Source organism: Pelobates fuscus, chromosome 5 (genome assembly GCF_036172605.1).
Source record: "Pelobates fuscus isolate aPelFus1 chromosome 5, aPelFus1.pri, whole genome shotgun sequence".
In the NCBI taxonomy this organism is placed as follows: domain Eukaryota; kingdom Metazoa; phylum Chordata; class Amphibia; order Anura; family Pelobatidae; genus Pelobates; species Pelobates fuscus.
In genome coordinates, this window is record NC_086321.1 from 14,716,762 (window position 1) to 14,744,031 (window position 27,270).

A 27,270-nucleotide genomic window follows, 5' to 3' on the forward strand; every position below is an offset into this window, starting at 1 on the left:
TCTGAGCCCCGGACAATAGTGCAGGCTCCTTATATAGGCACATAACTCCTCCCATATTAAGCTCCACCCGCACATTCTCTTAACCAATCAATACAAATAAGAATTAACTTCCTGCTTGACCGCATGGCTTGTCCAGCACAATGGAGGAGGGGAATACTACATCTGGTATTCTTGCACATGCTCCGTACACTACTGATCGTATCTTGCCTCGTGCAACCAACCGACCGATACGTCAGCATATGCACGTACACATGCCACGTGGTAATCTCGGCCTACTAAATTTATTTTTACCGAGATTCCACCACAATTTCAGGGGTTACTCTGTGTAGTAGCTGAGCTTCCCCTTTCTTATTTGAGAGGCGTTGCGCTGCTTGGCTGGTGTGATGTCAGTTTAGGCTAAGGCCACTCTCCGTGCCAAGGTCTTCCCAGCGGGGGTAGGTGGCCGACTCACCCCTGGACCTGCTTTGTAGTTGCGCAACTCTGGAGCTTCATTGGGCAGGAGCTGTTGGAGCTGAGTGCAGCACCACCATCTTAGAAGGTAGGCCTCTGGATTACCACTCACGGATTACCACTCCCCACCACTCACGCTCCAAACGTCCCGGGCCCTCCGTTGTAGGGACCGGGATAACCCCCCCGGTCCATGGGGGAGGGAACAGGGCCGGCAGGCGTTTCATGAAGTCGGCTTGTGGTGTCCGGGGAGGGAGACAGGCCAGCGGCCGTCCAACCCGCTCCCTCCCCGAGTAGGCCGCAGCCCCCGAAGCCCTGTGCCGCCCTCTGGGGACCCAAGGCTCCCGATCTCGGGGTCAGCCACCTTGTCCACAGCAGTGGGTAAGTCTCCTGGGCTTTTAACGAGTGTCAGGGCTATGAGTTTTGCCTAGGAGGCCAGGTTGCTCCGGAGCCTCTCCGGCATGCGACCGGTCAGCATGGTGTTCCGGCCCCGCCCCCCTACAAGGCCTTTTTAGGGCCCTACATGATAGGAAGTCCCTCTGGTGGCCGTCTGAGTGACGGCCACTGGAGGTATTCCTATCAATCAATGTAAACACTGTATTTTCTCTGAAAATACAGTGTTTACATTAGATTGCCTGCAGGGAGCTATATATCTCACCTGAACAAATACATTAAGCTGTAGTTGTTCAGGTGACTATAGTGTCCCTTTAAGGGGTTAATGATGTATATTATTATAGTATTATATTATTATAGTACCGGTATATTATATAATATATTATTATAGTATATTATATTATTATAGTATATTATATATTATATTAGTATATTATTATATTATATTATTATAGTATATTATTATATTATATTATTATAGTATATTATATTATTATATTATATTATATTATTATATTATATTATTATAGTATATTATATATTAAGGATATGAGCTGGGCTGAGCAGTGGATGACGTCACCCCGCCCATTCCCGTGTTGGCGCGTGCGCTCTCCGCCCCCTGGGCTCGTGACATGGTAGGCCGTCTCCATGGTAACCTGTTCACGCGCGCTGCACCCCGTGATTTCCCTCCGTTCAGTCTGTGCTCGCGCTCCGTTCTCCCGGTAACATGGCGGATCCTCGTATCAGGCAGATCAAAATCAAGACCGGAGTGGTTAAACGGTGAGCGAGCGGCCCGGGCGGGAACCGAGGGCGCGGCCTGGGAGGGAACTGCTGTGTCAGCGGCCTGGCCGCCATGGCGGGCCTCACTCACAGAGCTCCATAAACAGAGCTCCACTGACTGACTCACAGAGCTCCACTGACTGATACAGAGCTCCATAAACAGAGCTCCATCACATAGCTCCTCACTGATTCACAGAGCTCCACTCACTGACTGACACAGAGCTCCTCACTAACTGACTCACAGAGCTCCATTGACTGACACAGAGCTCCACTGACTGAGCTCAATCACAGAGCTCCACTGACTGAGCTCAATCACAGAGCTCCACTGACTGAGCTCAATCACAGAGCTCCACTGACTGAGCTCAATCACAGAGCTCCACTGACTGAGCTCAATCACAGAGCTCCACTGACTGAGCTCAATCACAGAGCTCCACTGACTGAGCTCAATCACAGAGCTCCACTGACTGAGCTCAATCACAGAGCTCCACTGACTGAGCTCAATCACAGAGCTCCACTGACTGACTCACAGAGCTCCACTGACTGACTCACAGAGCTCCACTGACTGACTCACAGAGCTCCACTGACTGACTCACAGAGCTCCACTGACTGACTGACTCAGAGCTCCACTGACTGACTGACTCAGAGATCCACTGACTGATACAGAGCTCCATCACAGAGCTCCACTGACTGATACAGAGCTCCACTGACTGATACAGAGCTCCACTGACTGACACAGAGCTCCACTGACTGACACAGAGCTCCACTGTCAGAGCTCCACTCACAGAGCTCCTCACTGACTGACAGAGCACTCACTGACACAGAGCTCCACTCATTTACAGAGCTCCAGTCACAGAGCTCCCCTCAGAGAGCTCTTCATTGACTGGCAGAGCTCCACTCGCTGACACAGAGATCCACTTACAGACACAGAGCTGCCCTCTCCCCTCACGGAAACCATGCTCCCCTCTCCCCTCACTGACTCCGTGCTCCCCTCTCCCCTCACTGACTCCGTGCTCCCCTCTCCCCTCACTGACACCGTGCTCCCCTCTCCCCTCACTGACACCGTGCTCCCCTCTCCCCTCACTGACACCGTGCTCCCCTCTCCCCTCACTGACACCGTGCTCCCCTCTCCCCTCACTGACACCGTGCTCCCCTCTCCCCTCACTGACACCGTGCTCCCCTCACTGACACCGTGCTCCCCTCTCCCCTCACTGACACCGTGCTCCCCTCTCCCCTCACTGACACCGTGCTCCCCTCTCCCCTCACTGACACCGTGCTCCCCTCTCCCCTCACTGACACCGTGCTCCCCTCTCCCCTCACTGACACCGTGCTCCCCTCTCCCCTCACTGACACTGCTCCCCTCACTGACACCGTGCTCCCCTCTTCCCTCACTGACACCGTGCTCCCCTCTTCCCTCACTGACACCGTGCTCCCCTCCCTGACACCGTGCTCCCCTCTCCCCTTCACTCACTCCGTTCTCCCCTCCCTGACACCGTGCTCCCCTCCCTGACACCGTGCTCCCCTCTCCCCTCGCGGACACCGTGCTCCCCTCGCGGACACCGTGCTCCCCTCGCGGACACCGTGCTCCCCTCGCCCCTCGCGGACACCGTGCTCCCCTCGCGGACACCGTGCTCCCCTCGCCCCTCGCGGACACCGTGCTCCCCTCGCCCCTCGCGGACACCGTGCTCCCCTCGCCCCTCGCGGACACCGTGCTCCCCTCGCCCCTCGCGGACACCGTGCTCCCCTCGCGGACACCGTGCTCCCCTCGCCCCTCGCGGACACCGTGCGCCCCTCGCGGCCACCGTGCTCCCCTCGCCCCTCGCGGCCACCGTGCTCCCCTCGCGGCCACCGTGCGCCCCTCGCGGCCACCGTGCTCCCCTCGCCCCTCGCGGCCACCGTGCTCCCCTCGCCCCTCGCGGCCACCGTGCTCCCCTCGCCCCTCGCGGCCACCGTGCTCCCCTCGCCCCTCGCGGCCACCGTGCTCCCCTCGCCCCTCGCGGCCACCGTGCTCCCCTCGCGGCCACCGTGCTCCCCTCGCGGCCACCGTGCTCCCCTCGCGGCCACCGTGCGCCCCTCGCGGCCACCGTGCGCCCCTCGCGGCCACCGTGCTCCCCTCGCCCCTCGCGGCCACCGTGCGCCCCTCGCGGCCACCGTGCGCCCCTCGCGGCCACCGTGCGCCCCTCGCGGCCACCGTGCGCCCCTCGCCCCTCGCGGCCACCGTGCGCCCCTCGCGGCCACCGTGCTCCCCTCGCCCCTCGCGGCCACCGTGCTCCCCTCGCCCCTCGCGGCCACCGTGCTCCCCTCGCCCCTCGCGGCCACCGTGCTCCCCTCGCCCCTCGCGGCCACCGTGCTCCCCTCGCCCCTCGCGGCCACCGTGCGCCCCTCGCGGCCACCGTGCGCCCCTCGCGGCCACCGTGCGCCCCTCGCGGCCACCGTGCGCCCCTCGCGGCCACCGTGCGCCCCTCGCGGCCACCGTGCTCCCCTCGCCCCTCGCGGACACCGTGCGCCCCTCGCCCCTCGCGGCCACCGTGCTCCCCTCGCCCCTCGCGGCCACCGTGCTCCCCTCGCCCCTCGCGGCCACCGTGCTCCCCTCGCCCCTCGCGGCCACCGTGCTCCCCTCGCCCCTCGCGGCCACCGTGCTCCCCTCGCCCCTCGCGGCCACCGTGCTCCCCTCGCCCCTCGCGGCCACCGTGCGCCCCTCGCGGCCACCGTGCTCCCCTCGCGGCCACCGTGCTCCCCTCGCGGCCACCGTGCGCCCCTCGCGGCCACCGTGCGCCCCTCGCGGCCACCGTGCGCCCCTCGCGGCCACCGTGCTCCCCTCGCGGCCACCGTGCGCCCCTCGCGGCCACCGTGCGCCCCTCGCGGCCACCGTGCTCCCCTCGCCCCTCGCGGCCACCGTGCGCCCCTCGCGGCCACCGTGCGCCCCTCGCGGCCACCGTGCTCCCCTCGCGGCCACCGTGCTCCCCTCGCGGCCACCGTGCTCCCCTCGCCCCTCGCCCCTCGCGGCCACCGTGCTCCCCTCGCCCCTCGCGGCCACCGTGCTCCCCTCGCGGCCACCGTGCGCCCCTCGCGGCCACCGTGCTCCCCTCGCGGCCACCGTGCTCCCCTCGCGGCCACCGTGCTCCCCTCGCGGCCACCGTGCTCCCCTCGCGGCCACCGTGCTCCCCTCGCGGCCACCGTGCTCCCCTCGCGGCCACCGTGCTCCCCTCGCGGCCACCGTGCTCCCCTCGCGGCCACCGTGCTCCCCTCGCGGCCACCGTGCTCCCCTCGCGGCCACCGTGCTCCCCTCGCGGCCACCGTGCTCCCCTCGCGGCCACCGTGCTCCCCTCGCGGCCACCGTGCTCCCCTCGCGGCCACCGTGCTCCCCTCGCGGCCACCGTGCTCCCCTCGCGGCCACCGTGCTCCCCTCGCGGCCACCGTGCTCCCCTCGCGGCCACCGTGCTCCCCTCGCGGCCACCGTGCTCCCCTCGCGGCCACCGTGCTCCCCTCGCGGCCACCGTGCTCCCCTCGCGGCCACCGTGCTCCCCTCGCGGCCACCGTGCTCCCCTCGCGGCCACCGTGCTCCCCTCGCGGCCACCGTGCTCCCCTCGCGGCCACCGTGCTCCCCTCGCGGCCACCGTGCTCCCCTCGCGGCCACCGTGCTCCCCTCGCGGCCACCGTGCGCCCCTCGCGGCCACCGTGCTCCCCTCGCGGCCACCGTGCTCCCCTCGCGGCCACCGTGCTCCCCTCGCGGCCACCGTGCTCCCCTCGCGGCCACCGTGCTCCCCTCGCGGCCACCGTGCTCCCCTCGCGGCCACCGTGCTCCCCTCGCGGCCACCGTGCTCCCCTCGCGGCCACCGTGCTCCCCTCGCGGCCACCGTGCTCCCCTCGCGGCCACCGTGCTCCCCTCGCGGCCACCGTGCTCCCCTCGCGGCCACCGTGCTCCCCTCGCGGACACCGTGCTCCCCTCTCAGCACCCAGAGCCAGCCCTGACCTGATGGGATGAGGAGAATGACTTAAGGGGTTACTCCAGACAAGACAATCATTACAGCCTCCCCAAATGAGCACCTCCTGGCATTAAGGGTTACTGTATGTTGCTGTTTCAATCCCTGTAGGACCATGCATAGCTCAGGACTGTCTGATCAAAGAGCTCTAGTGTATCTATTGTACAGCGCTATGGAATTTGCTGGCGCTATATAAAAAAATAATTAATACTAATAAATAACCTTGGTGACCAAAGTCCTAATGCCGATGGTGGTGTCATATATCTTTACAGGACAAATATATTACCTCATGCAGGAATTAAAACTACGCATGTACATTGTATATATAATAGAGGCCTTTTATATAGGGAATACCAATTCATCTCTTAAATTTCTTGCTTGCTGTTTTATCCATTGGGTTTGCTTGCTAGATTGGTAGATATAAATAGGTGACATTTTATTTTTAGTTTATCTTTATATGACATTGGTACAGAAACATAGGTTTAAAGGGACACTATAGTCACCAAAATAACTTATCTGCCATTTAGGTGTTAAATCACTTTGTTTGTACAGCCCTAGTCATACCTACCTACCTACATGCGATTTACACAGTTACAGATACCTACACACTTCCTGTAAAGTGATCTGATGTTTAAACTTTGCATGTTCTTTTTTAATTTAATGCCCTATCTCCTTCTCTGTTAATAGCCTTCTATAGCCTGTGTGTGTGATTAAGGTTCAATTAAGAGAGCAGGAGATAAACACTTCTAAAGTGAACTCGCTGTACTGGTTAAAAATTAAACTATTTTTTCATGTTAATTCAAGCTATTTAACTCTTAAAGGGACACTGTAGTCACGAGAACAACTACAGATAAATTTAGTTGTTCTGATGTATATAGTATGTCTCTGCAGGCTTTTTAATGTAAGCACTACATTACATCCTAGGAAGAACTCTAGCGGCAGTCACTCGGATGTCCACGAGAGATGCTTCCTGCATCAGCGTTTCCATGCTTTGCATGCGGACTCTGAACGCTCCCCATATTGATACATTGATTCAATGGGGGGGGGGGGGGGGGGGGGGCGCTGGACATCTAAACATTGTTTCTAAAACTATAGTGTAAGGAATATATGAAAATAAACATACAAAATTCAGAAAAAGACCTTGGTCCCATTGTTATTCTGTAAACCTATGTACACCTTATCTTAAAGGGTTACTCAAAGTATCATGATCACTTCAGTGATTTGTGAAGTGGTCATGGTGCTTGGAGTATATATGTACAATTTTTCAATATTAAACTCTGCACATACTGAGATTGTTTATATTGCTGTCAGAGGTTTAACTCCACCTCTGGCATGAGGATGTCCAGCGTCAGATACCAAAGGTATGTGTCAAACCAGGAAGCCCTCTAGTGGCTCCCTGGTAGAAAGCCACTAGAGGTGGAGTTAACCTTGAGAGGTAATTGCAGTTTCTCAGAAACTGCAATAATTACAACTGCAGGGTTAAGGGAGATGGAACATTGCACCCAGACCACTTCAGTGAGCTTAAAGGGACACTACAGGCACCCAGACCACTTCTGCCCATTGGAGTGGTCTGGGTGCCAACTCCCACTACTCTTAACCCTGCAACTGTAATTATTGCAGTTTTTTTATAAACTGCAATAATTACCTTGCAGGGTTAACTCCACTTCTAGTGACTGTCTACTCCCCGGCTGGTGGGCGGAATCAGTCTCTCCCACCGGCCGAGGCAATCACTAGGAGGAGCGGCGGTGGAGGGAGAAGCAGCGACGTGGGACGTCGTCGCTGCCTCAGGTAAGTTACTGAAGGGGTTTTCACCCCTTCAGCAACTGGGGATTGGGGGGTTGGGAGGGAGAGGGGCACTGTATTTCCCTTTAAATGTCTCTAGAGGCTGTGTCTTTGACAGCCACTAGAGGCGCTTCCTCTGAATTACAAAGTAAAACTCTGCTATTTCAATAAAGTGGTCTCATAGAGACCATCTGATTGGGGCAGCGATTTGCAGTGCCTTTTCCTGCAGAAAAGCATTGGATTGGCTAAGATCATCATGTTTGGACCAGCTGCAAAGAGAGCAGTGTGGGGTGAGATGAAAGGTAAGTAATACCTTTTTAACTCTTATATAACCATGTAGTGTTCCTTTAAGATGGCTGGCAAGTGTTACATTCAAATGGTTCCATAGGTTTTAAGAAATGTAACATTTTACAACAGCTATAGTACCAGACAATTGTCAAGCCTTGTAAGATATAACAAAAGACCAGCAAAACAGTTTGGCAAACTTATTTTATGCTATTTTTCCATACCAGACCATCAAGATAAAACATTTTGATATGTGTTAAAATGCCAAGCAGTGTAACATGTAGCACTTTTATCAGCGGACTATATGCTTTTAAGCAAACCTGATTAAAAAGAAAATAAATTAAGTTATTTTAGACATCAAATGATTTCCTAGTTTAAGTGTAGGATGATTGAACCTTTCTTTAAATACATGGTGCTCATAGCGGCTTCTTAAGCGAGGCTTTAATTGCATAAAACATCCTTAAATATGTCTTTTTCTATCAATTTGAAACTAATAATGACTTGCAATTTAAAGTGAATAAAGAGGGCTAGGGGCATGCAAAAACAGCACTGACACTGCCCCATTGTTTCCGTCTGGTTAAATGAAAGTGACACCAGTAGATTAGAATGAGACTAAGACAATTCACATTGCAATTGTGTTAGTTTAACTTTAACAATCTTTTAACACTCTTGTTTAAATGCAGCTGACATTCCATAATTACAAATCTACAAGCCTTGATTAAAGAATTTTACATCTGAACCTATGGGGATCGAGTATAGATTTTTTTTTTTTATTATTCCTTTTCTCAAAGAACCGTTTTTCCCCTTTCCAAAATCGCGAATTGCTCACTGTTATAGTTGTTCAATTGTATCTATGTAATTTGCAGATATCACGTTTCTGAATTCCAAGATATGCACATATTCTAAATAGTGTACAATATGTATTAATGAGCTAAAAAGAATTTTACACAATACCGTACTCCTTTATCGATAATGACATTTTAAATGTATCCAAACTATTAACATATGCCTAGTTTAATGTTATTGCTAGGTTTATTTACCAGTTTAGCACAGGCATAGCTTTGAGGTCAACTAGTAAGTGCTGCATTGTGGTTTGTGGTGGCTGGAGTAGCCTTATATCAATATTTTAATAATTATTTTAGACCACGTTTAACATAAGAACATTGGATGCAAATGGTTGCTGTAAACTGTAGTAACATTTAACTTATTTTTTCAGTTGATACTCCTTTATTGAATTTTCACAGAAACCTGCACATTTTTGGTGGGTGAATATATAGAAATATAATTTTATATTGATGTCTTTTGTTTGGTGCACATAGTGCAAGGCCATCAACTCTTTATTGTGTAGGCACCCTAGTTAGTCCTAACATGCTTCCATGTTACTGGCAGGGATTCACTTTGGACACAGCCATCATACAGAGTGAACATGATAGCTTTTAGTCACCAGGCCCATTCAGTGAACGAATGATATCAGAGGGCACCAGACAATGAAAATGTGTGATAACCACTGCTCGGGACTTTCAGTGAAGGAAAAAAGTATTCGATCCCCTGCTGATTTTGAACATTTGTCCATTGACAAAGAAATGATCAGTCTATAATTTTAATGGTAGGTGTATTTTAACAGTAAGAGACAGAATAACAAAAAACAATATCCAGAAAAACGCATGTCAACGTTATACATTGATTTTCATGTCAATTAGTGAAATAAGTGTTTGATCACCTATCAAGCTGCAAGATTTCTGTCTCCCATGTGTCTTTTATACAGGTAACGTGCTGAGATTAGAGCACTCTCTTAAAAGGAGTGCTCCTAATCTCCGCTCGTTAACTGTAGAAAAGACACCTGTCCACAGAAGCCATCAATCTATCAGATTCCAAACTCTCCACCATGGCTAAGACCAAAGAGCTGTCCAAGGATGTCAGGGACAAGATTGTAGACCTACACAAGGCTGGAATGGACTACAAGACCATCACCAAGCAGCTTGGTGAAAAGGTGACAACAGTTGGTGCGATTATTCGCAAATGGAATAAACACAAAATAACTGTCGGTCTCCATCGGTCTGGTACTCAATGCAAGATCTCACCTCCTGGAGTTTCAATAATCATGAGAATGGTGAGGAACCAGCCCAGAACTACACGGGAGGATCTTGTTAATGATCTCAAGGTAGCCAAAACCATTGTCCCCAATTAAACAGTTGGTAACACACTACGCCGTTAAGGACTGAAATCCTGCAGCGCCTGCAAGGTGCCCCTGCTCAAGAAAGCACATGTACAGGCCCATCTGAAGTTTGCCAATGAACATCTGAACGGTTCAGAGTAGAACAGGCTGAAAGTGTTGTAGTCAGATGAGTCCAAAATCGAGCTCTTTGGCATTAACTCAAGTCGCCTTGTTTGGAAGAGGAGGAATGCTGCCTATGACTCCAAGAACACCATCAGACATGAAGCTGGGAATATTATGTTTTGGGGGTGTTTTTTTGCTAAGGGGACAGGACATATGCACCGCATCAAAGGGACGATGGACCGGGCCATGTACCGTCAAATCTTGGGTGAGAACCACCTTCCCTCAGCCAGGATGGGTATTCCAGCATGACAATGACCCAAAACACAGCCAAGCCAACAAAGGAGTGGTTCAATAAGAAGCACATTAAGGTCCTGGAGTGGCCTAGCCAGTCTCCAGACCTTAATCCCATAGAAAATCTGTGGAGGAAGCTGAAGGCTCGAGTTGCCAAATGTCCGCCTCGAAACCTTAATGACTTGGAGAGGATCTGCAAAGAGTAGTGGGAAAAAAACCCTCCTGAGATGTGTGCAAACCTGGTGGACAACTACAAGAAACGTCTGACCTCTTTGATTGCCAACAAGGGTTTTGCCACCAAGTGCTGAGTCGAAGGGGTCAAATACTTATTTCACTCATAGACATGCAAATCAATGTATAACTTTTTTGAGATGCATTTTCTGGATTTTTGTTTGTGTTATTCTGTCTCACTGTTAAAATACACCTACCATTAAAATTATAGACTGATCATTTCTTTGTCGGTGGGCAAACTGTCAATATTAGCAGGGGATCAAATACTTTTTTCCCCCTCACTGTAGACCTAACACATTGGATTGGCCCATCAGCTTGAGAGACAGAAAACCGTGTCTTTCTTTAAGCAAATCAAAATAGAAAATAAAAGGTAGGTATTCATTGTGTAGAAGGTGTATGTCAAACGTTTTTTTCCCTTTCTTATTGGTGTTCCCTTGTCCTTTTATAAGCCTAAATGCACAAATGTTTAATTAGTTTTAAGTGTTTAGTTTTCTGATCACATTATTAAACTTAATTTATCATTGACACATTGAAGTTAGTGATGTAAATGTAAATAACATAGGTGTGGTGGTTTGTCTGATAATTTTGGACGATTTAGAAGTGTATAATAAGAAAATCAGCATGTGTTCATAAAGAAAATATCATGCTTAACACATTTTGCTGGAATCAGTTTTTTTAGTAGATTAACAAATTGGTTGAGCAGTATGCGTTGTGGAATGGCACGTTTTTAATAAAGTGCGTCCGTTTCAGGTGGTTCACTATCTGCTAGGCATTCGACTTCGTGTGAGGGCACTTTTAATGTCAATGTTAAACATTTTGTCTGTAAGTGATAATTAGAGAGAGACACGGCAGGGTGTCCATGGATACTTAAACCAAAAAAAAAAGTTACAACAATTTTTACATTTTCTGTAATTAATCCCAAGTTATTGATTTGTAGAATACAGCAAGTTGTATCATACTTCTGTATTAGGAAAACTTTTGATACATTTGGCTATTGTGTTTTTGAAATGGCAGTTTAAAAATTTACAGATGAGTAAAAAAAAAATTTGATTTTACCCTTTGTGTTGAACTTAGACATTTCTTGTTTAATTATTTTATTGATTCGGATGGAAACTGTAAAATGAGGGGTGGAGGTTGACCCTCCCTGTGCATAGACTTCTAGGAGGTCACAAGCAGTAGCGGTGCTGCTCTGAAAGTGACCAAAAGATGGAAGAACAAGCCACTGTCTGTCTTGTTGGTGAATTTATGGTAAATGTGCCTCCACAGGCATGTAGAGTCGCCTCTGCTGGCACACTAGCAAAGGTTTGTCAAGTCAGGGGTACTGCAGTATACCTGCTTGTCACTGTTGAGAGGACCATGCTACAATCTATATTGCCGGCTGTGCTGTATTACTATGGAGTTTCATGTCGTCGTTGGAACATGGCAAAGTTACAAAAGCAAACACAGACTAGGAACAAAAATCAATGGTGATCAACACTTATGAGTAAAAGGCATAACAAATGTATTTGTTTAAGAACCTTAAAATATAAACGACAATATTGCACATAGCATCAAAAACTATTGCACCAATAAAATATAATTCACAAGAGCCAACTCCCACACCACAAGCAGTCACAGGTATAGCACCTTTATGATAAATTACAATTCTGCCTCTTGCCTGTTAATTTAACCTCAACTCTTCTAAACCCACATTCTCGGCACTTGAGCCAGCCACTTGTATTCAATGTAGAGACTTGGCAAATTAGTCCAGTTGTTAGAGCCAGGCATCTGCTCACATTACACCATAATGACAAAAGGCAACCCCATTCAGCATTCGGATAGTGCCCATTTTACCTTTTAGGTAATAACAAAAACTTGATTTTAACCCTTCTTCAGCAAGCCTATGTTTCTGCAATTTAACCCTCTGTACACCTTCATGCCCCTGTTTCCTGACAGTTTCTCTCCTGCATTTGCTGCCTTTATCTACTGCTCTGTAAATTTAACTTATGACACACACAGGAGGCTCCTGCAAGGTCTAGAAGGCTATCAACAGAGCAGGAGACAAGAAATTCTAAATCAAACAAAGTGCAATAAGGCAACCTAAAATATCTAGGATGTGTTTAGGAAGACTGTGTAAGTCACTTGCAGGGAGGTGTGACTAGGGTTGTACAAACAACATGATTCAACTCCTAAATGGCAGAGTATTGAGCAGTGAGACTGCAGAGGCATGTTCTATACACCAAAACTGCTTCATTAACCCCTTAAGGACACATGACGTGTGACATGTCAAGATTCCCTTTTATTCCAGAAGTTTGGTCCTTAAGGGGTTAAGCTAACATTGTCTTGGTACCTATAGTGTCCCTTTAATGGATGAACACTTCTTAAGGTCATTAGCCCTGAGAGATGTTATTAGAGACACTTCAGAAATTACATGGCTTATTTTAACGGATGGTGTTTCTCCCCAGAATTTTATTTAAAATTTCAAATGCAGCAGCTTTTATGTTTGAGCTTTTTTTTTTTTTTTTTTGTTTTTTTTTTTTTTAAATAATCATAACAGATAATACGTTAACAAATCTCCACATAGTCACATTATCATGAATCATACTTTATATGCAAAGCAAAGTTTAAACAGACACTCTAAGACACCAACCCATGTTTTATGTGTTTTGGTGTTTTTTTTAGATTAATTAGCTGTATATTTGCATGATCAAGCTCATATAGATTTCATAATAAACATTTGCTACATGCTGCATTTTAGCCCTGTCTCCTCAATCCTCACATCCTAATTGCAGATTGAACTACAAGAAGGCATCCTTAGACCAGGATACACCGTCACATAACAAGTACATTCCTAAACTACTATGACCATCCAATGAAAAAATAAAACTGAAATAGTGATTGCCTCAGTATATCCTTCTTCCCTGTTCCCTACACTTATACATTTGACATCTGTGGCACAGCCACTTTCATTTCTCCTTCACTGTGTAATGTGATGAAGGGCATCTGCTGCTCACAAATGGGAATTATTGGAGGAAATGTGGCTGTATGGTAAAATGCTACCTGACTGGCTAATGAATTATTACTGTGCTACTGTACTGCCTAAGGCCAAGCCCCATGTTATTGTGAGAAATGAGTCACGGGTGTTTCATTAGTAACTGTTTTTGTTGTCTGCTCCACTTTGGCCACATACATGGAAAACAGGACGTAGTTTAACCCCTTAAGGACACATGCCATGTGTGACATGTCATGATTCCCTTTTATTCCAGAAGTTTGGTCCTTAAAGGGTTAAAGATATGTTATTAACATTGCATTCTTGTAATAAGATATGTAACCATGCAATATATACTGCTAACTACCCCCAACTTTATTTTTATTGACACATCGCTTTAGTGAAACAGGACAATAATCTAAATCTATTCACCCAACTGGATGACTGTACATTATTCCTATGAGAATTCCATAGCCAAGAGTTTATGGGGTTTTGTCCACAACCATATAACCAGCAAAAAGTTAATTGAGTTGCATTTGGTTTAATATTGCCCTGTCCTTTTTTAATTCTTGCTTAATTCAAGTACAAACTTGTAATAGGAAATCCTGGCATTCTAGAAGTACTGGTACCCCATGCTGCTGTGCATGAGTGGCATTAAGGTAGAAGTTGTTTGGCTCAAACTGCATCATTGGGCGTAATTGCGACGATGGTTGGAATATTTATAATTTTGATGATATTCTGTTTACCTCAGAATAACAGTTCAATGGTTCTTCTTTAATGTTTTTATTTTACACAGCTTGGACGTCTAAACTAGCATTATTGATTTGTGTATTACATAATCGTGCTTTCTGGTTAATAATAGATAAATGTGTGTTGTGATTATTTTTTTCTCTGTGCGGAAGAGAAAAGTATAATTGGATAAGAAGTCACCGTAGTATACGATTTATTTGTTCTTGGAGATTGCGACTTCATCTCCCCTGAGTTATCCACATCAAAGAATTTAAATGAACGGTACAAATGAATGCACACTTTGATTGTACTCTTTTTGGATTTGCAATTGTAGACCCCATTCAATACTTACAATAATATAAACTCTCAAGATATTTCCGTCAAATGATTGCACTGAAGTTCTAAGATTAGGTCATTTGGTCTAATGAAAATGAGGGAATCTTCATTAATTTATATGCAGCGAGCTGATCTTTTGGTTTTACACAACCAGTTTACAGCTTAACTACCTGCCTATTCAAACCTGAAAAGCCAGATTATGATTAATTTCTTGTCTGTAATAAAGAAATCCGTTTGAGTCAGTGGCAGCATATTCTGTTACTGAAATAGAAATTCACTGAACAGTGGCCTCTATTCTATATCATTTATAATTCCGCAACAGTGCCTGGTGCACATTTACTAAAGTGTGACCTTGGGCCAGACCTACAGTCAGCGACTAAAGTAAAATGAAGCATTGCCCTGGCTTTCCTTCTCCTCTTTGGAAGTTAAAAACACTGTGCATGGCTTTTATACCGTTTTGCACATTTGAGTTAGCTCCTTGCACAGCGCATACCCTTAATAAAATGACAACAGTAATTTGGTTTTGTCATTTGAACTGGCACCGGCTACATGCCTCAAAAATACAGTATTAGGGTTGTTGAATGTGTGTCGGGTCTAATTCTTTTTTCCATTTTCCAGAGAGCGGCTTTTCCATTAACTTTGGGAAAACACAGTGGCAGATTCGTTTAAAACAAGCTCGGCTCCACCCTGTCTCTAACTGACTTAGCCTGTGTGATCAGAAATTAAGATCAAGGGACATTTTTCTCATTAGTCTATCTATTTTTTTGTATTTTATTTTTTGTTATTTGCATACCAGGAAAAGAATTGTGAATCTGAACCATATCTGCAGTATAACTCATCTCAAGGAGTCTTAAGACACTTACTGTAGCATATGTTAACTATTACAAGATGCCGTGATGGAAGGATATTAAAATTACTGGTAATTGACATAAAATATGACAAAGTGTTTTAGGCTTTCTGAGCAAAGCAACACACATTACTGAGGAGCGGCCCCATAATGTTACTGATTAATGAAGGATTGCTGAGGCATACGCTGCTGATGTTATGAAAAATGAATTCTTTGTTGTCTTGCCGACAACCCAAGAACTGCAGCCGGAAAAGACTATTAGCGAGAATCATTATCAATAGCGATATTTTCAAACTCTATTATAGCAATCAGGTTAGAATTTATTCAATAGATTTAGTTCATTTGGTAGTAATTGATAAATAATCAAAATTTATCAATCTGCTTGCACACATTTCACTAACAATCAAGCAAAAATGGTCCATTTACCACCTGACTTGGTCCAAATTAGGATAAAATTGATGATCAATTAATCTTAGAAGGGGCAGTGTTGTATTTAGTAAAGGAGCAGCAGCAAAAATGGCAAATGGAGTAAAGACAGTAGATTAGTAGAATGAGCAGAAATGAGCTAAACTGCTACGGTTCGCAGCTAATAAGCATGCAGCTGCATTACAAATGGCTGATTTTTAAAAATAAAAACTGTTTATAATGTCAACCAAAGTACAGAGCATACATTTGAATTTCAATGAACTTGTGCAGTGGAATTTGAAAAAAGTCTATTATTAGTATGGTATAAATATATTGTTTTAAAAGGTGACTGGCAATGTGTACATTGATAAAACACGTTCTAATTATCTTCCGTATTGTAATATTTATTTTCTACATTTTAAGCCATGCAGGTATACATACAGAGATTGAGTCTTTGTTTAGTTCTAATTAAACAAGGTAGCTTGCTAAATCTAAAATTGCAAGTGTGAAAGATTAAAATATAATCCTGGAGTTTCGATATTTACAAAAGACTGTTTTGGGTAATATTTAGAATTTAATCCAGGGCATATTAATTTGTTTCTAAGTCCATTTGGTGTCTTCAAAGTAAAATAAATATATAACTTTGGACAAGTTCCACCTACTGGATACTGGTAGTAGGTTGTGTGACAGTTGAAATGTATGTTTATTGTCTCCTTTCACTTAACATTCTAAGGGAAATTTATCAAGGCACAACAAGTGTTATTTTGGGTGAAAGTGCTAAATGTAGAGAGACAAATATAAATGATTCAACATATAATTGGCCTGATTTGGACCAAGCTCTATGTCCTGACACATGCCTCCCTGTACTTCCCATCAGCAGGAGGTCCCACATTTATCAAAAACGTGTCAGACATGATTTTTGGTTAGGAATTGTGGCGAAACAGCAAATGTAATTAAGATATTGGAAGATAGAAGTAAATCACTTTTATTAGGCACTTTTTGGATATTACTACGCAACGGAGTTATTGTTTTATTTCAATCATGTATACATAATACGGTAGTAAGAACAGTAAAGAGGATGATCTGTCACACAGATTTCGAGCCCTGATACTAATAGAGACAAGGCCTACAAAATACAAAGATGTCAGTAATATGGTTTGTGAATCAAATACAGAACGGGTCCCTAAATTTGGGAGTCACCTGTGGGCAATCCAAAATGAATCACTAGTCTTCAGCCACAAACATTACACAATCCCCAACTTCCTTAGCACCATATGTATCTCTTGTCTTCTAAAAGGAAAGAACTTGCTAGTTTTCCTCTTCACTTGACCACCTTCTTCTTCGTCTCCGGAGTTTAACCTCAACCCTTTATAATTTAATACTTACCCCGATGTATTGGGACAGTCAGGGATAACGTTCTGGATGGAATTATAAAGTAACTCTCTCCTCTAGATTCCTAAGACTTGGACAGTTCCACAATGGCAGTGGACAAGGTCATACTAGCAGCACCTTATATGGACATTAAAGGGGCACAATAGTGTCAGTAAAATAAATGTATATTCCTGACAATATAGTTCTAAAACCACCGTTTAGGTGGTCAGCCCTACTTACCACGGGTTAGAAAGGTGATGTACTCACCTCTTTTCAGCGACTCGGATTTCTTCACATCTGGCCCAAATCCCCTTCTTCGGCTGACACCATCAGAATTAATGATTTCAGCTAATAACAATGCTTTTGTATGGTTAAGCATTGGATTGGCTGAGATTGTTAAAGGGAAACTCCAGTGCCAGGAAAACAATCCGTTTCTGGATCAAATCTTTTTGAGGGAGGTTTTATAAACCCAGCCCCTCACTCGATGTGTTGTGAATGAATGTTTGGGTGGCAGTGACAAGGTGAGCAGGCCAGCTGACTCTCAGCCAATAATTGCCTTCCAAAATATGTCTGAAATTGACATTGCTAATGTGGATATGAGAAGTTTGCTTTTACAGCAATAATGGGCCAGGCCGGGGTGCCTGTAGCACCTTCAGTTTACATCAGACACAGCACAGTATGTACTTTTTTATTTTTTTAAATCTATTTATTTTATGTAAATGCTTGAAGAAACAAACCGAGGCTGACTGTTTAGTGTGTTTTATATACCTGACAAATGAAGTCTTATCTGATTGCTGTGTAAGATATTTTTTTTTTCATTTCTCATGAAAATGCCATGACGACTGAGATAAAGTGATAGGCTAATGGTTCCTCCATTTTTTCATTGTGAAGGAACAAAATAGACTTGACGGAGAATACTCCCAGCTCCGAGTAGAAATTAGGATTACCTTGTATATGACAGATGCTAAAGATAAGGTTTGGATGTGACAAGCAATTTCACAGTAGTAATAAAGGAGACTGAGCTGTTACCTCATACAATTGGCCCTTTTCTGCAGAAATGGTAGTATATTTTTCAGCTGTCACCTTACTAGAAATATATATCAGGAAGCCTATGTCTGGTGTGCTTTGTGCCCGTGTTCTGAAAGAGTCCCCCTGATGATACTGATGGCTTTCTACTTTAAAGTATATAAAGTGGGGGAGCTTTGTCACCTTTCTTTTTTTGTTATCAAATATATACAGCGCATCATAATTATAGCTTGCACTCTCTTCTCCCCATGCAATATGCAATGTGTGTATATTTATCTTGTGTAACAAATGACCATATGTGTACACAGAAGAGCTGAGAGGGATACGGTAAACAGAAGTAGTTTTACATTAATTAGTTTCACATATTAATTCACTAAATGAGAATTCAAAATAATGGATCTGGAAACATGCTCAGCTTCGTTTTCAGTCCGGCTACTTTCAATTCACAGTGAGTTATTCACTTTGAATACTCTCTTTAGTGAATAAACCCTGTTACTTTCTGGCTCCTTTGATGTAAAAGTGTCTGTGTAAAATAAAAAAAGTACCTTTCTTACAGACTTTAAAAGCTAGATTATGTGACACGTAATACAAGGAAAGCATGATTTATAACTGTGTGTGTTTAATATATGAGCTTATTTGGACGGGTCCCACTTTGCCTATGGCTCCTGTATGTCTTGTATGTTTGCCTTGTTTCCCATTGTACAGTGCTGTTTACAATGTTGGCGCAACATAAATAATTGTCAGGGCTCAAAAATTTCACTTCCCATTGGCAAGTAGAAATTCACCCCTGGTTGGATTGCTATGACTTGCATTGGTGAGTAACTTTAAAGGTCTGAGTAGCATTTAATGTATGTATAATGCTGCCTTCTTTAGCTCATGGTAACAAATTGATTGTTACCCAGATTATCCTGGCGTTGTCCAGCAGTTTAATGTAAAAACAATAGAACATAAACCAGGGTTATTTTTTGTTGCCCAGAGACCATATCCTCCTTGACAGCATTGAAAATGCCAAATTTATCTGTGTGAGTAAAACGCAAGCCTAGCACACTCAGCCAGTCTCCACTGTCAGGTTAACCCAAATTGACTTTGATAACACATTAAGTTTAATGCTGCATAGGAGGAGGGTAGGTAGGCCAGGTATATGACAAACTAAGCCTTTTGACGTTAAACCAGGGAAAGCTAAAATCCATGGTTACAAAGCCACTCTGATGAGATGTATTGGCCATGATTCTAATGGGACCCATTTAAATTAGGATAAGGAAAGCAACTGTCAGTATTTATTATTTTTTATTTATTTTATTTTCTTTTAACAGATTGACAAAAGAAAAAGCTATGTATGAAAAAGAAGCTATACAACAAGAAGAGAAAGTTGAAAAAATGAAAAGCGAGGGAGGAGATGAATATGTAATTAGGAAACAGGCAAGTTGTGATATTTTTATTATTTTGTTCCCCTTTTTATTTGACAACACATGACTCATTTGCAATATACAATTTTATATCACTTTTGTTTCTGTTCATACAGCCCTAGCCACACCTCCCCTGGCTGTGACTCACACAGCCTGCATCTAAACATAACGCTAGAGGGTCAGTAACACAAACCTGTATTCCTGACCCCATAGTGTTAAAAACACTATTTCCCCCCCTCCCCTGCTGGCTTTGCCCCTGATCTGCCTCTTTGACTGACATCATTAGAAGTGATGATCTCAGCCATTCACAATGCTTTCCCATACGAAAGCAGTGGATTGGCTGAGATTGTCAATTCTGATGATCTCAACCAGCGGGCAGAGCCAAATGTCCTCTGGACAATCGGCATCTCCTCATAGAGATGCCTTAAATCAATGCGTGTCTAGGAGGAAAGTTCAGTGTCTCCATGCAGAGGGTGGAGACACTGAATGTCAGTCAGACTGTGCAGCATTGCCTCAGGAAGCACCTCTAGCAGCCATCTCAAGAGTGGTCATCTGTATCCCTAGGCTGTAATGTAAACTCTGCCTTTTCTCTGAAAAGACAGTGTGTACTACACAAACCCTGCAGGGACATGCTATATCTACCAGAACAAATACAATAAGCTATAGTAAGACTGCAGGAAAATAATCTATACACCAAAACTGCTTCATTAAGCTGAAGTTGTTTTAGTGCCTACATTGTTCCTATAAGGCAAGCTCCATTTCATATGTCAATATAGTGGAGATTGTCTTAACCCCTTAAGGACCAAACTTCTCGAATAAAAGGGAATCATGACATGACACACATGTCATGTGTCCTTAAGGGGTTAAGCTCCACCTTTTGTCAAGACTGTCAAGCATAGGGAAAATACATAAGACAAAGTATTCCCTACCTTATCTTATCTTTTTAAAGAGAAATATATCAGAAATTAAAACATTCAGATTATACATGTTTGAAGAGACAGAACTACTTTAAATGCAATAAAATACATATGTTTGGACCACTGTGAAGAAAACCAGTAAAATGTTTGTTGATACCATAGAAAAACCTGTGATCTCTCTCCTGCATATCCCTCAGCCTTTCAGGGACGCGTGCATTTAAAGGGCCACTCCACGTGCTCCCACAGCGAGCAGCCAGAAATAGAGCACCGGCTGGACAGGGCCTTCCAAGCTTTCTGGGACAAGCTGGAAGCTCTTATGTTCCCGAAGAACCCAAAGGCAGTGCCTGTCACCAAGCCACATACTCACCCAAGCAGGGTCAAACGGGTGAAGGCACGGGCACCTTGAGCACCGAGTCGCCCAAAAGGTCGAAAGCAGCAGGACGTTAACAGGCGGCGGGAGACCGAAGACCTTCCAGGCGGCAATAGGAGCAAGCCGACGGCCCAAAGGAACCGGCAAGTAATCGTGCGGACGCACATCAGCCCGACCTTCCACCAACCTGACAGCGAGGGCTTATCCACAAGAGGCCAGAACTACCAGACTCACAGCCCGCCGGTGCAGACCTGCTCCTTACCCATACAAGGCATAGGCTGACAGGCAAAGTGGGAGAGAGGATTGCCGTAATGGATCAACGGTACCCATCACCCACATACTAATCGGACACTCAATTTTTTTTTTTTACAAAATTTAAAAAAAAAAAAAAAAAGCTGAAGGGGCTTCAATGTGTGCTCTGTTTGATACTTGTGCCTTTCTTGACACACATTTTTTTCTTTACATAATCATCAGGAGGGTACCATTTTTTAGCTTCTTCCATTTTTGCAGAGGAGGCTCTCTTATTAGGCCTCCTAAATCGCCTTAGGGCAAAGTGACTTGTCTGCTCTCTGTCCATGACCGGGGGGCCCAGCAGCTTGCCCATAATGCTGCTGGGTGCGAGGCCCCTCCCATCTGCCCAGAGAGCCAGCCTTCAGTCTGCAGCTCCGCCAGGTGTGAGCTGCATATTGAAGTGTCTCGCTGTCCCCAGCCAATTTGTTACCATGTCAACGCTCTGACTTCTGGAGATCGCGAGACTCATATCACGTGGTCTGCAGCTCACACCTGGCAGAGCTGCAGACCGGATAGGGAGCCCACTGGACCACCAGGGAGCCAGGACACTGGACCACCAGGGAAAAGGGTATTTCTCTCGCCAAATATCACCCCTTCCCTCACTGCCATCTGTCACCCCCTACTACCCTCACTGCCATTTGTCACCCCCTCACTGCCATATGTCTTGCACTTCTACCCTCACTGCCCTCACAGTCACCCCCTACTGCCCTCACAGTCACCCCCTACTGCCCTCACAGTCACCCCCTACTGCCCTCACAGTCACCCCCTACTGCCCTCACAGTCACCCCTTACTGCCCTCACAGTCACCCCCTTACTGCCCTCACAGTCACCCCCTTACTGCCCTCACAGTCACCCCCTTACTGCCCTCACAGTCACCCCCTTACTGCCCTCACAGTCACCCCCTTACTGCCCTCACAGTCACCCCCTTACTGCCCTCACAGTCACCCCCTTACTGCCCTCACAGTCACCCCCTTACTGCCCTCACAGTCACCCCCTTACTGCCCTCACAGTCACCCCCTTACTGCCCTCACAGTCACCCCCTTACTGCCCTCACAGTCACCCCCTTACTGCCCTCACAGTCACCCCCTTACTGCCCTCACAGTCACGCCCTTACTGCCCTCACAGTCACGCCCTTCTACCCTCCTTCCCTCACTCTGTCACCCCAACCATGCCACACTTACCCTGTCCCATTAACACCTATAATCCTGTCACACTCACCCTCTCAATTAACCCTCTTAAACCTGTCACATTCACCTCCCCTTTCCCTATCGCACTCACTCCACCAACAATGCCACATTCACCCCAACTCTTTGATACTCACATCCCCAACCATGCCATATTCACCCTGTCACATTAACAATTAAATTCTGTCACACATACCTCCCCGCACCCTGTAACATCCCCTCCTCCAACCGTGTCACACTTGCCCTCCTTCATTCTGTCCCACTAACCCCCCAACCCTGTCTCATTCACCACTTTGCCCTGTCACACTCATCCTGCCACAGTTACCCCTTGACTCACAGAAACATACATTCACATACAAGAATACTCACTGTCAGATACACACTCTCAAGCACATTTACAGGTAGACAATGCCAGACACACTCAGAAATACACACAGGCGGATAAATACACATTGTGACTGTATGTCTGTATTAGTCAATAATTGTGTCTCTGTGCATCAGTTTGTGTGTGTGTGTGTGTGTGTGTGTGTGTGTGTGTGTGTGTGTGTATGCATGTACATGTATCAGTGTGTATATGTATTTTGTTTGCATGTATTAGCAATGTGAGGGAGGTTGGTATGGTATGGGTAATGCAAAGGTAAAGTTGCAAGCAACGTATATATTCTATGCATACATACATATAAAATACATGGGGAAACACATATAGGATAATATACATATAAATGATTATGGAATATGTGGGGAAAATGTCTGACATTGTTTTCTTATCTGAAATTATTATTTGGAAAATTATTTTTAAAAGCCCAACCAAAATATTAATTTTTGTTTCCAATAACCCCTTCACACTGGCACTTATGTATACATGACGACCAGGCTATACAACCGTACCCCGCAGTTTTGTATAAACGATTAGCATAATTGCAATTTAAATGTGTTTATTGCAAATTATGGCATAACTACAGTCAGACGGCTCACAACGGATCAGCACAGGATGCCGCGACAATGCAAGCCTCTGAAGATGAATACAGAGACTAGCTCTCTGTATCTAACTCTGCAAGCCCGCCTTTCAATATATCTACAGCTTCTTATTCACACAAGGCAACCCCTACTTTTTGTTTTCACTAATGGTGTTAGTGGGGGCCTCATGTTTGAGTTTCGCAAGACCTCGCAAAGTCTAGAGCCGCCCCTGCATTTTTGACCATGATTATTTCTCCTCTATATGACAGTTGTGTTGGATACCTCTCCATACTCATAATGTTTACTAGTAACTTCAGCCTTCTTGTCTTTTGGCCATGTAATGTTCAAATATAGTGTATTGCTTGGGCCATAATGTTTCCTTAAATATGCAAACGTAACAAATAGACATTGTGTCAATTAACCATAATGTAACTCATAATACAAATACTTTTTTAAATATACTACTGTTTCATCGTAACAGAATTATAAATTGCAATAGCATGTGTCATTTTTTGTGTTTTCATCTCTGGGACAGATGAATGCATTGTTTTTCATTTCCCTTGTTAACTGTATATAAGCAACTTTTTTTTCCCGAAGACTTGTTTCATGAGATTTGATATACTGTCTAGTGTTTTTCCTCTTTTTTTTTATTTTTTTTGTAACCTAAGAATTTTACAAGACAATATTTAACAGTGTGTAGGCAGTAAAAAATGTTGATTCAGTGGGGTGCCAGTTTAGTAATTTTACTCCAAACCACATGGTGGGAATACCATCTTTTTCAGAATGAAGTGTGGGGATAAGTAATAACTTTTTATGCATGATAAGCATCAAAATAAAAACCTGCTGTTTTCTGTTTTTTCATTTTCTTTACCTTTCTCTTTCCCTTAAAACCTCCTGCTGAGGCTCACAATGTGATCAATATACTCAATAACACTTTTTTCCATGCAGTAATTATCTCAATGTGATATTATCTTAGCACAGTATTTCTTTATTACTCAAATGTTGCAGGGGAGTTCTGTGCAGCCAGCTGATCCCGTTCTGGTTAAATGTGCTTCTTAAAAAGCAATGGAAAGCTTTTTATTTTAAGTAAACTTTTTAACAAAGACTGCATAAAAGCTGCTATTTCAGACTGTGACATGGAAAATAAAATGCCATTTTCTCCGGTAATCTGTGAGCTTGTCATTTCATAGCAGTGATTTATTTGATACATTGTTTTACTCATGCTATGCATTATGGTTAATTTATATATTTGCATATATACATATAAATAGGCGTCCATTGTCTGACATTAGTTCTACAGACATAACAGACAGGATCTTTCCAAACACAAGCAGGACAGGTGCAATTAAAGTATTGAAAACTGTACCTTTGAAAGAACAATTTACCTCAAGGCAGTTTTCTCGGTATCTTACCCAAATCAAGATCATGTTTGCATTTAGTTTTCCAGAATCATGGTATAGGAAGGTGCAAGTATGTTCTTGTTTAGCAATACCGTAATATGCTAAAGACAAAGTGGTGCTCTTAGTATGTATTAGGTGAAAGAAGCAAGGAATGAGATTGGCACACTGTGGATTTGGTAACCACAAACTGCAGCTAATGACGTGTCCGCTACTTTCGTAGCCCAGATCAGTCATAAGTACGGTATGTGCATTCCTCGTGTAGGTTGGAGATTCTTTAAACAACTAAAAGTTTTAGCATAAAAACAAAGTATCGTGTTTTTTTTTGTTTGTTTATTTATTTATTTATTTTTTTCACAGAACTTAGTCACCCAGTAGACATGTTAATTTAGACTGCCTTGCCCTCACTACATTTCCATTTTTATAGTGTACTCCATTTTATGTTGTTTTTTAGATTAATTTCATTATTTGACTTACTCTGATATAACAGTTCTAAATGATTGCTTTCTACAGGAACCTCTTTCACTGCATATGGTGGTGAGTGTTCAGACTATAGTTGATGGACATGACACTAGTTTATGATCTGTATTGCAGAAGTCAGTAACCCATTCACCAAGGGTTAACTGAAGGGTATTGGTGAACAGGGGCCCAGTCATACCACAGCACTGGACCACCAATGTGTAATGTCCCCCCTTCCTGACCACATATAAGAGGTATGGGGGGGGGGGGGGGGGATAAAATCATTTTGTTGACTGACTCGGGGGTGGACCTTGAATTGGGTTAGGTTCATCAAAATGTCTAATGGCAGCCCTGATGCCTAGTAGATAGATGCCTTTCATTGCCAGTGCAGGTGGTGTTAGGGGATCTTTAATACCCACCATTTTGTTTTATTCTAACACTTTCTTGAGTGTAGAAAAATGACAAGGCTCCTGGAGACTAGAACATAGCTACAGGAGGATATCACGTTTTAGGTCAGTACATCTTCCCCTCTCTCATCACCATGAAAGTGGATATGTCACAGGAGGTGGGGGAGTGAAAAAAATTATTACACATTGTGACATAGTTACATATAGTGACATAGTTACATATAGTGACATAGTTACATATAGAGACATAGTTGAAAAGAGAATTGTGTCCATCAAGTTCAGCCTTCCTCACATTTGTTTTTTGCTGTTGATGATGTAGTGTATTAAAGTAATTTTATTATTTTTTATGTCTATCCATAATTAAATTGTACTGTATATGTCTCCTATTATAGGGGTAGTAATGTATTTTTATGTGCTCTCCAGGATATACTATCGCTATGTACCTAATACATCAATATTGTGTTCCAGATTGAAGTGCTGCAGGAATCGCGTATGATGATCCCAGACTGCCAGCGTAGATTAGAGGCAGCTCACACAGATCTCGTGCAGCTCTTGGTAAGTACTGAGTATGTGAATTTCTTGTAGGCTAGTAGCCTGGTGGTCTATGAGTTTGCAGAATGTTTTCGTTTCTCTTGTAACTCGCACTTTATACTGTAGTTAATTTTGGAATGCATTCTCCTCCTGCTTGTAGTATACTAGTATTCTTATGCTTATTTTGCCTTTTTTTTATTTTATTTTTTTAAAGAGTGGGGAGCTATTATGAGGCATGTCTTACTTTTTTACTTTTTTATTTATTATTGCCATTTATATAGCGCCAACAGATTTCGTAGCGCTAGGACAATTACAAGAAAACTTACAGGAACGATAGATTAAAGAGAAGCCTGCTCAAACGAGCGTACAGTCTATAGGAGGTGGGGTGTAAGACACAGCAGGACAGGAAATATGAATCAAATAAGGTAGGAGGGAAGCAGAGCTGGAGGAGAGAGTAGAGTGCTGCCATTTAGGAGAGAGCAAGAGACAAGTATGTAGAGGTTACTCTGGGAGGCCATAAGCTTCCCTAAAGAAATGGATTTTAAGGCACTTCTTAAATAATTGAAGACTAGAGGAGAGTCCCTTCTTCTTCTTCTTCTTCTTTTTTTTTTATATATATTAACTCTGCAATAGTAAGAAATTTGAGCCCCAAAAAAACATTAAATAAAATGTTTTATTTTGGAATGGAATGTATGAATTTATAATTCATGTCACTATTAAAGCCTAAATGGGATGCCTGTCCATGGACATTCACCATTACAAAAAACTGAAAGCACCACCATCCCAGTGGCTAAGACAGTCTAGTGACTACCACAAAATACCAGAACATAACAACATAAAATAATATAAATTGACCATATGATTTAGCTCAGAGCTCCACATTTTTGTGTTGGTGTATTCACAAAAAAATGTAATATTTATTTTTCTTATTTTAGGATAATGAAAAAGACTTGGAAGAGACTGAAGAATTTAAAGATGCACGCTCAGTGTTGGAGTTAGTGAAGTTAGAAGCATGAGCACAGTTGAAATTCTTTTTTTTTTTTTTTTTTATTTAATAACCATTGACACCATTCCACTAACCTTACTGAAAATTGAAAGACACATCCAAACAAATCCTCGAAGGTTAAACTTGCAGAGTTATGTTTAAAGCAAACATTTGTGCCGTTTTTCATTTAGAAAATAAAGTTATGTTATGAAATGCA

General features: G+C 44.4%; 1 protein-coding gene across 1 annotated transcript; it reads left to right on the forward strand.

The window, feature by feature from the left end:
• Positions 1 to 1,470: 1,470 nt before the first annotated feature.
• TBCA (tubulin folding cofactor A) lies at positions 1,471 to 27,270 on the forward strand. Its single transcript, XM_063456713.1, has 4 exons — positions 1,471 to 1,620; positions 19,463 to 19,568; positions 26,006 to 26,092; positions 27,004 to 27,270. Exons 1-4 carry the CDS (start codon positions 1,568 to 1,570, stop codon positions 27,082 to 27,084), a joined length of 327 nt encoding a protein of 108 aa, XP_063312783.1. The 5' UTR covers positions 1,471 to 1,567; the 3' UTR covers positions 27,085 to 27,270.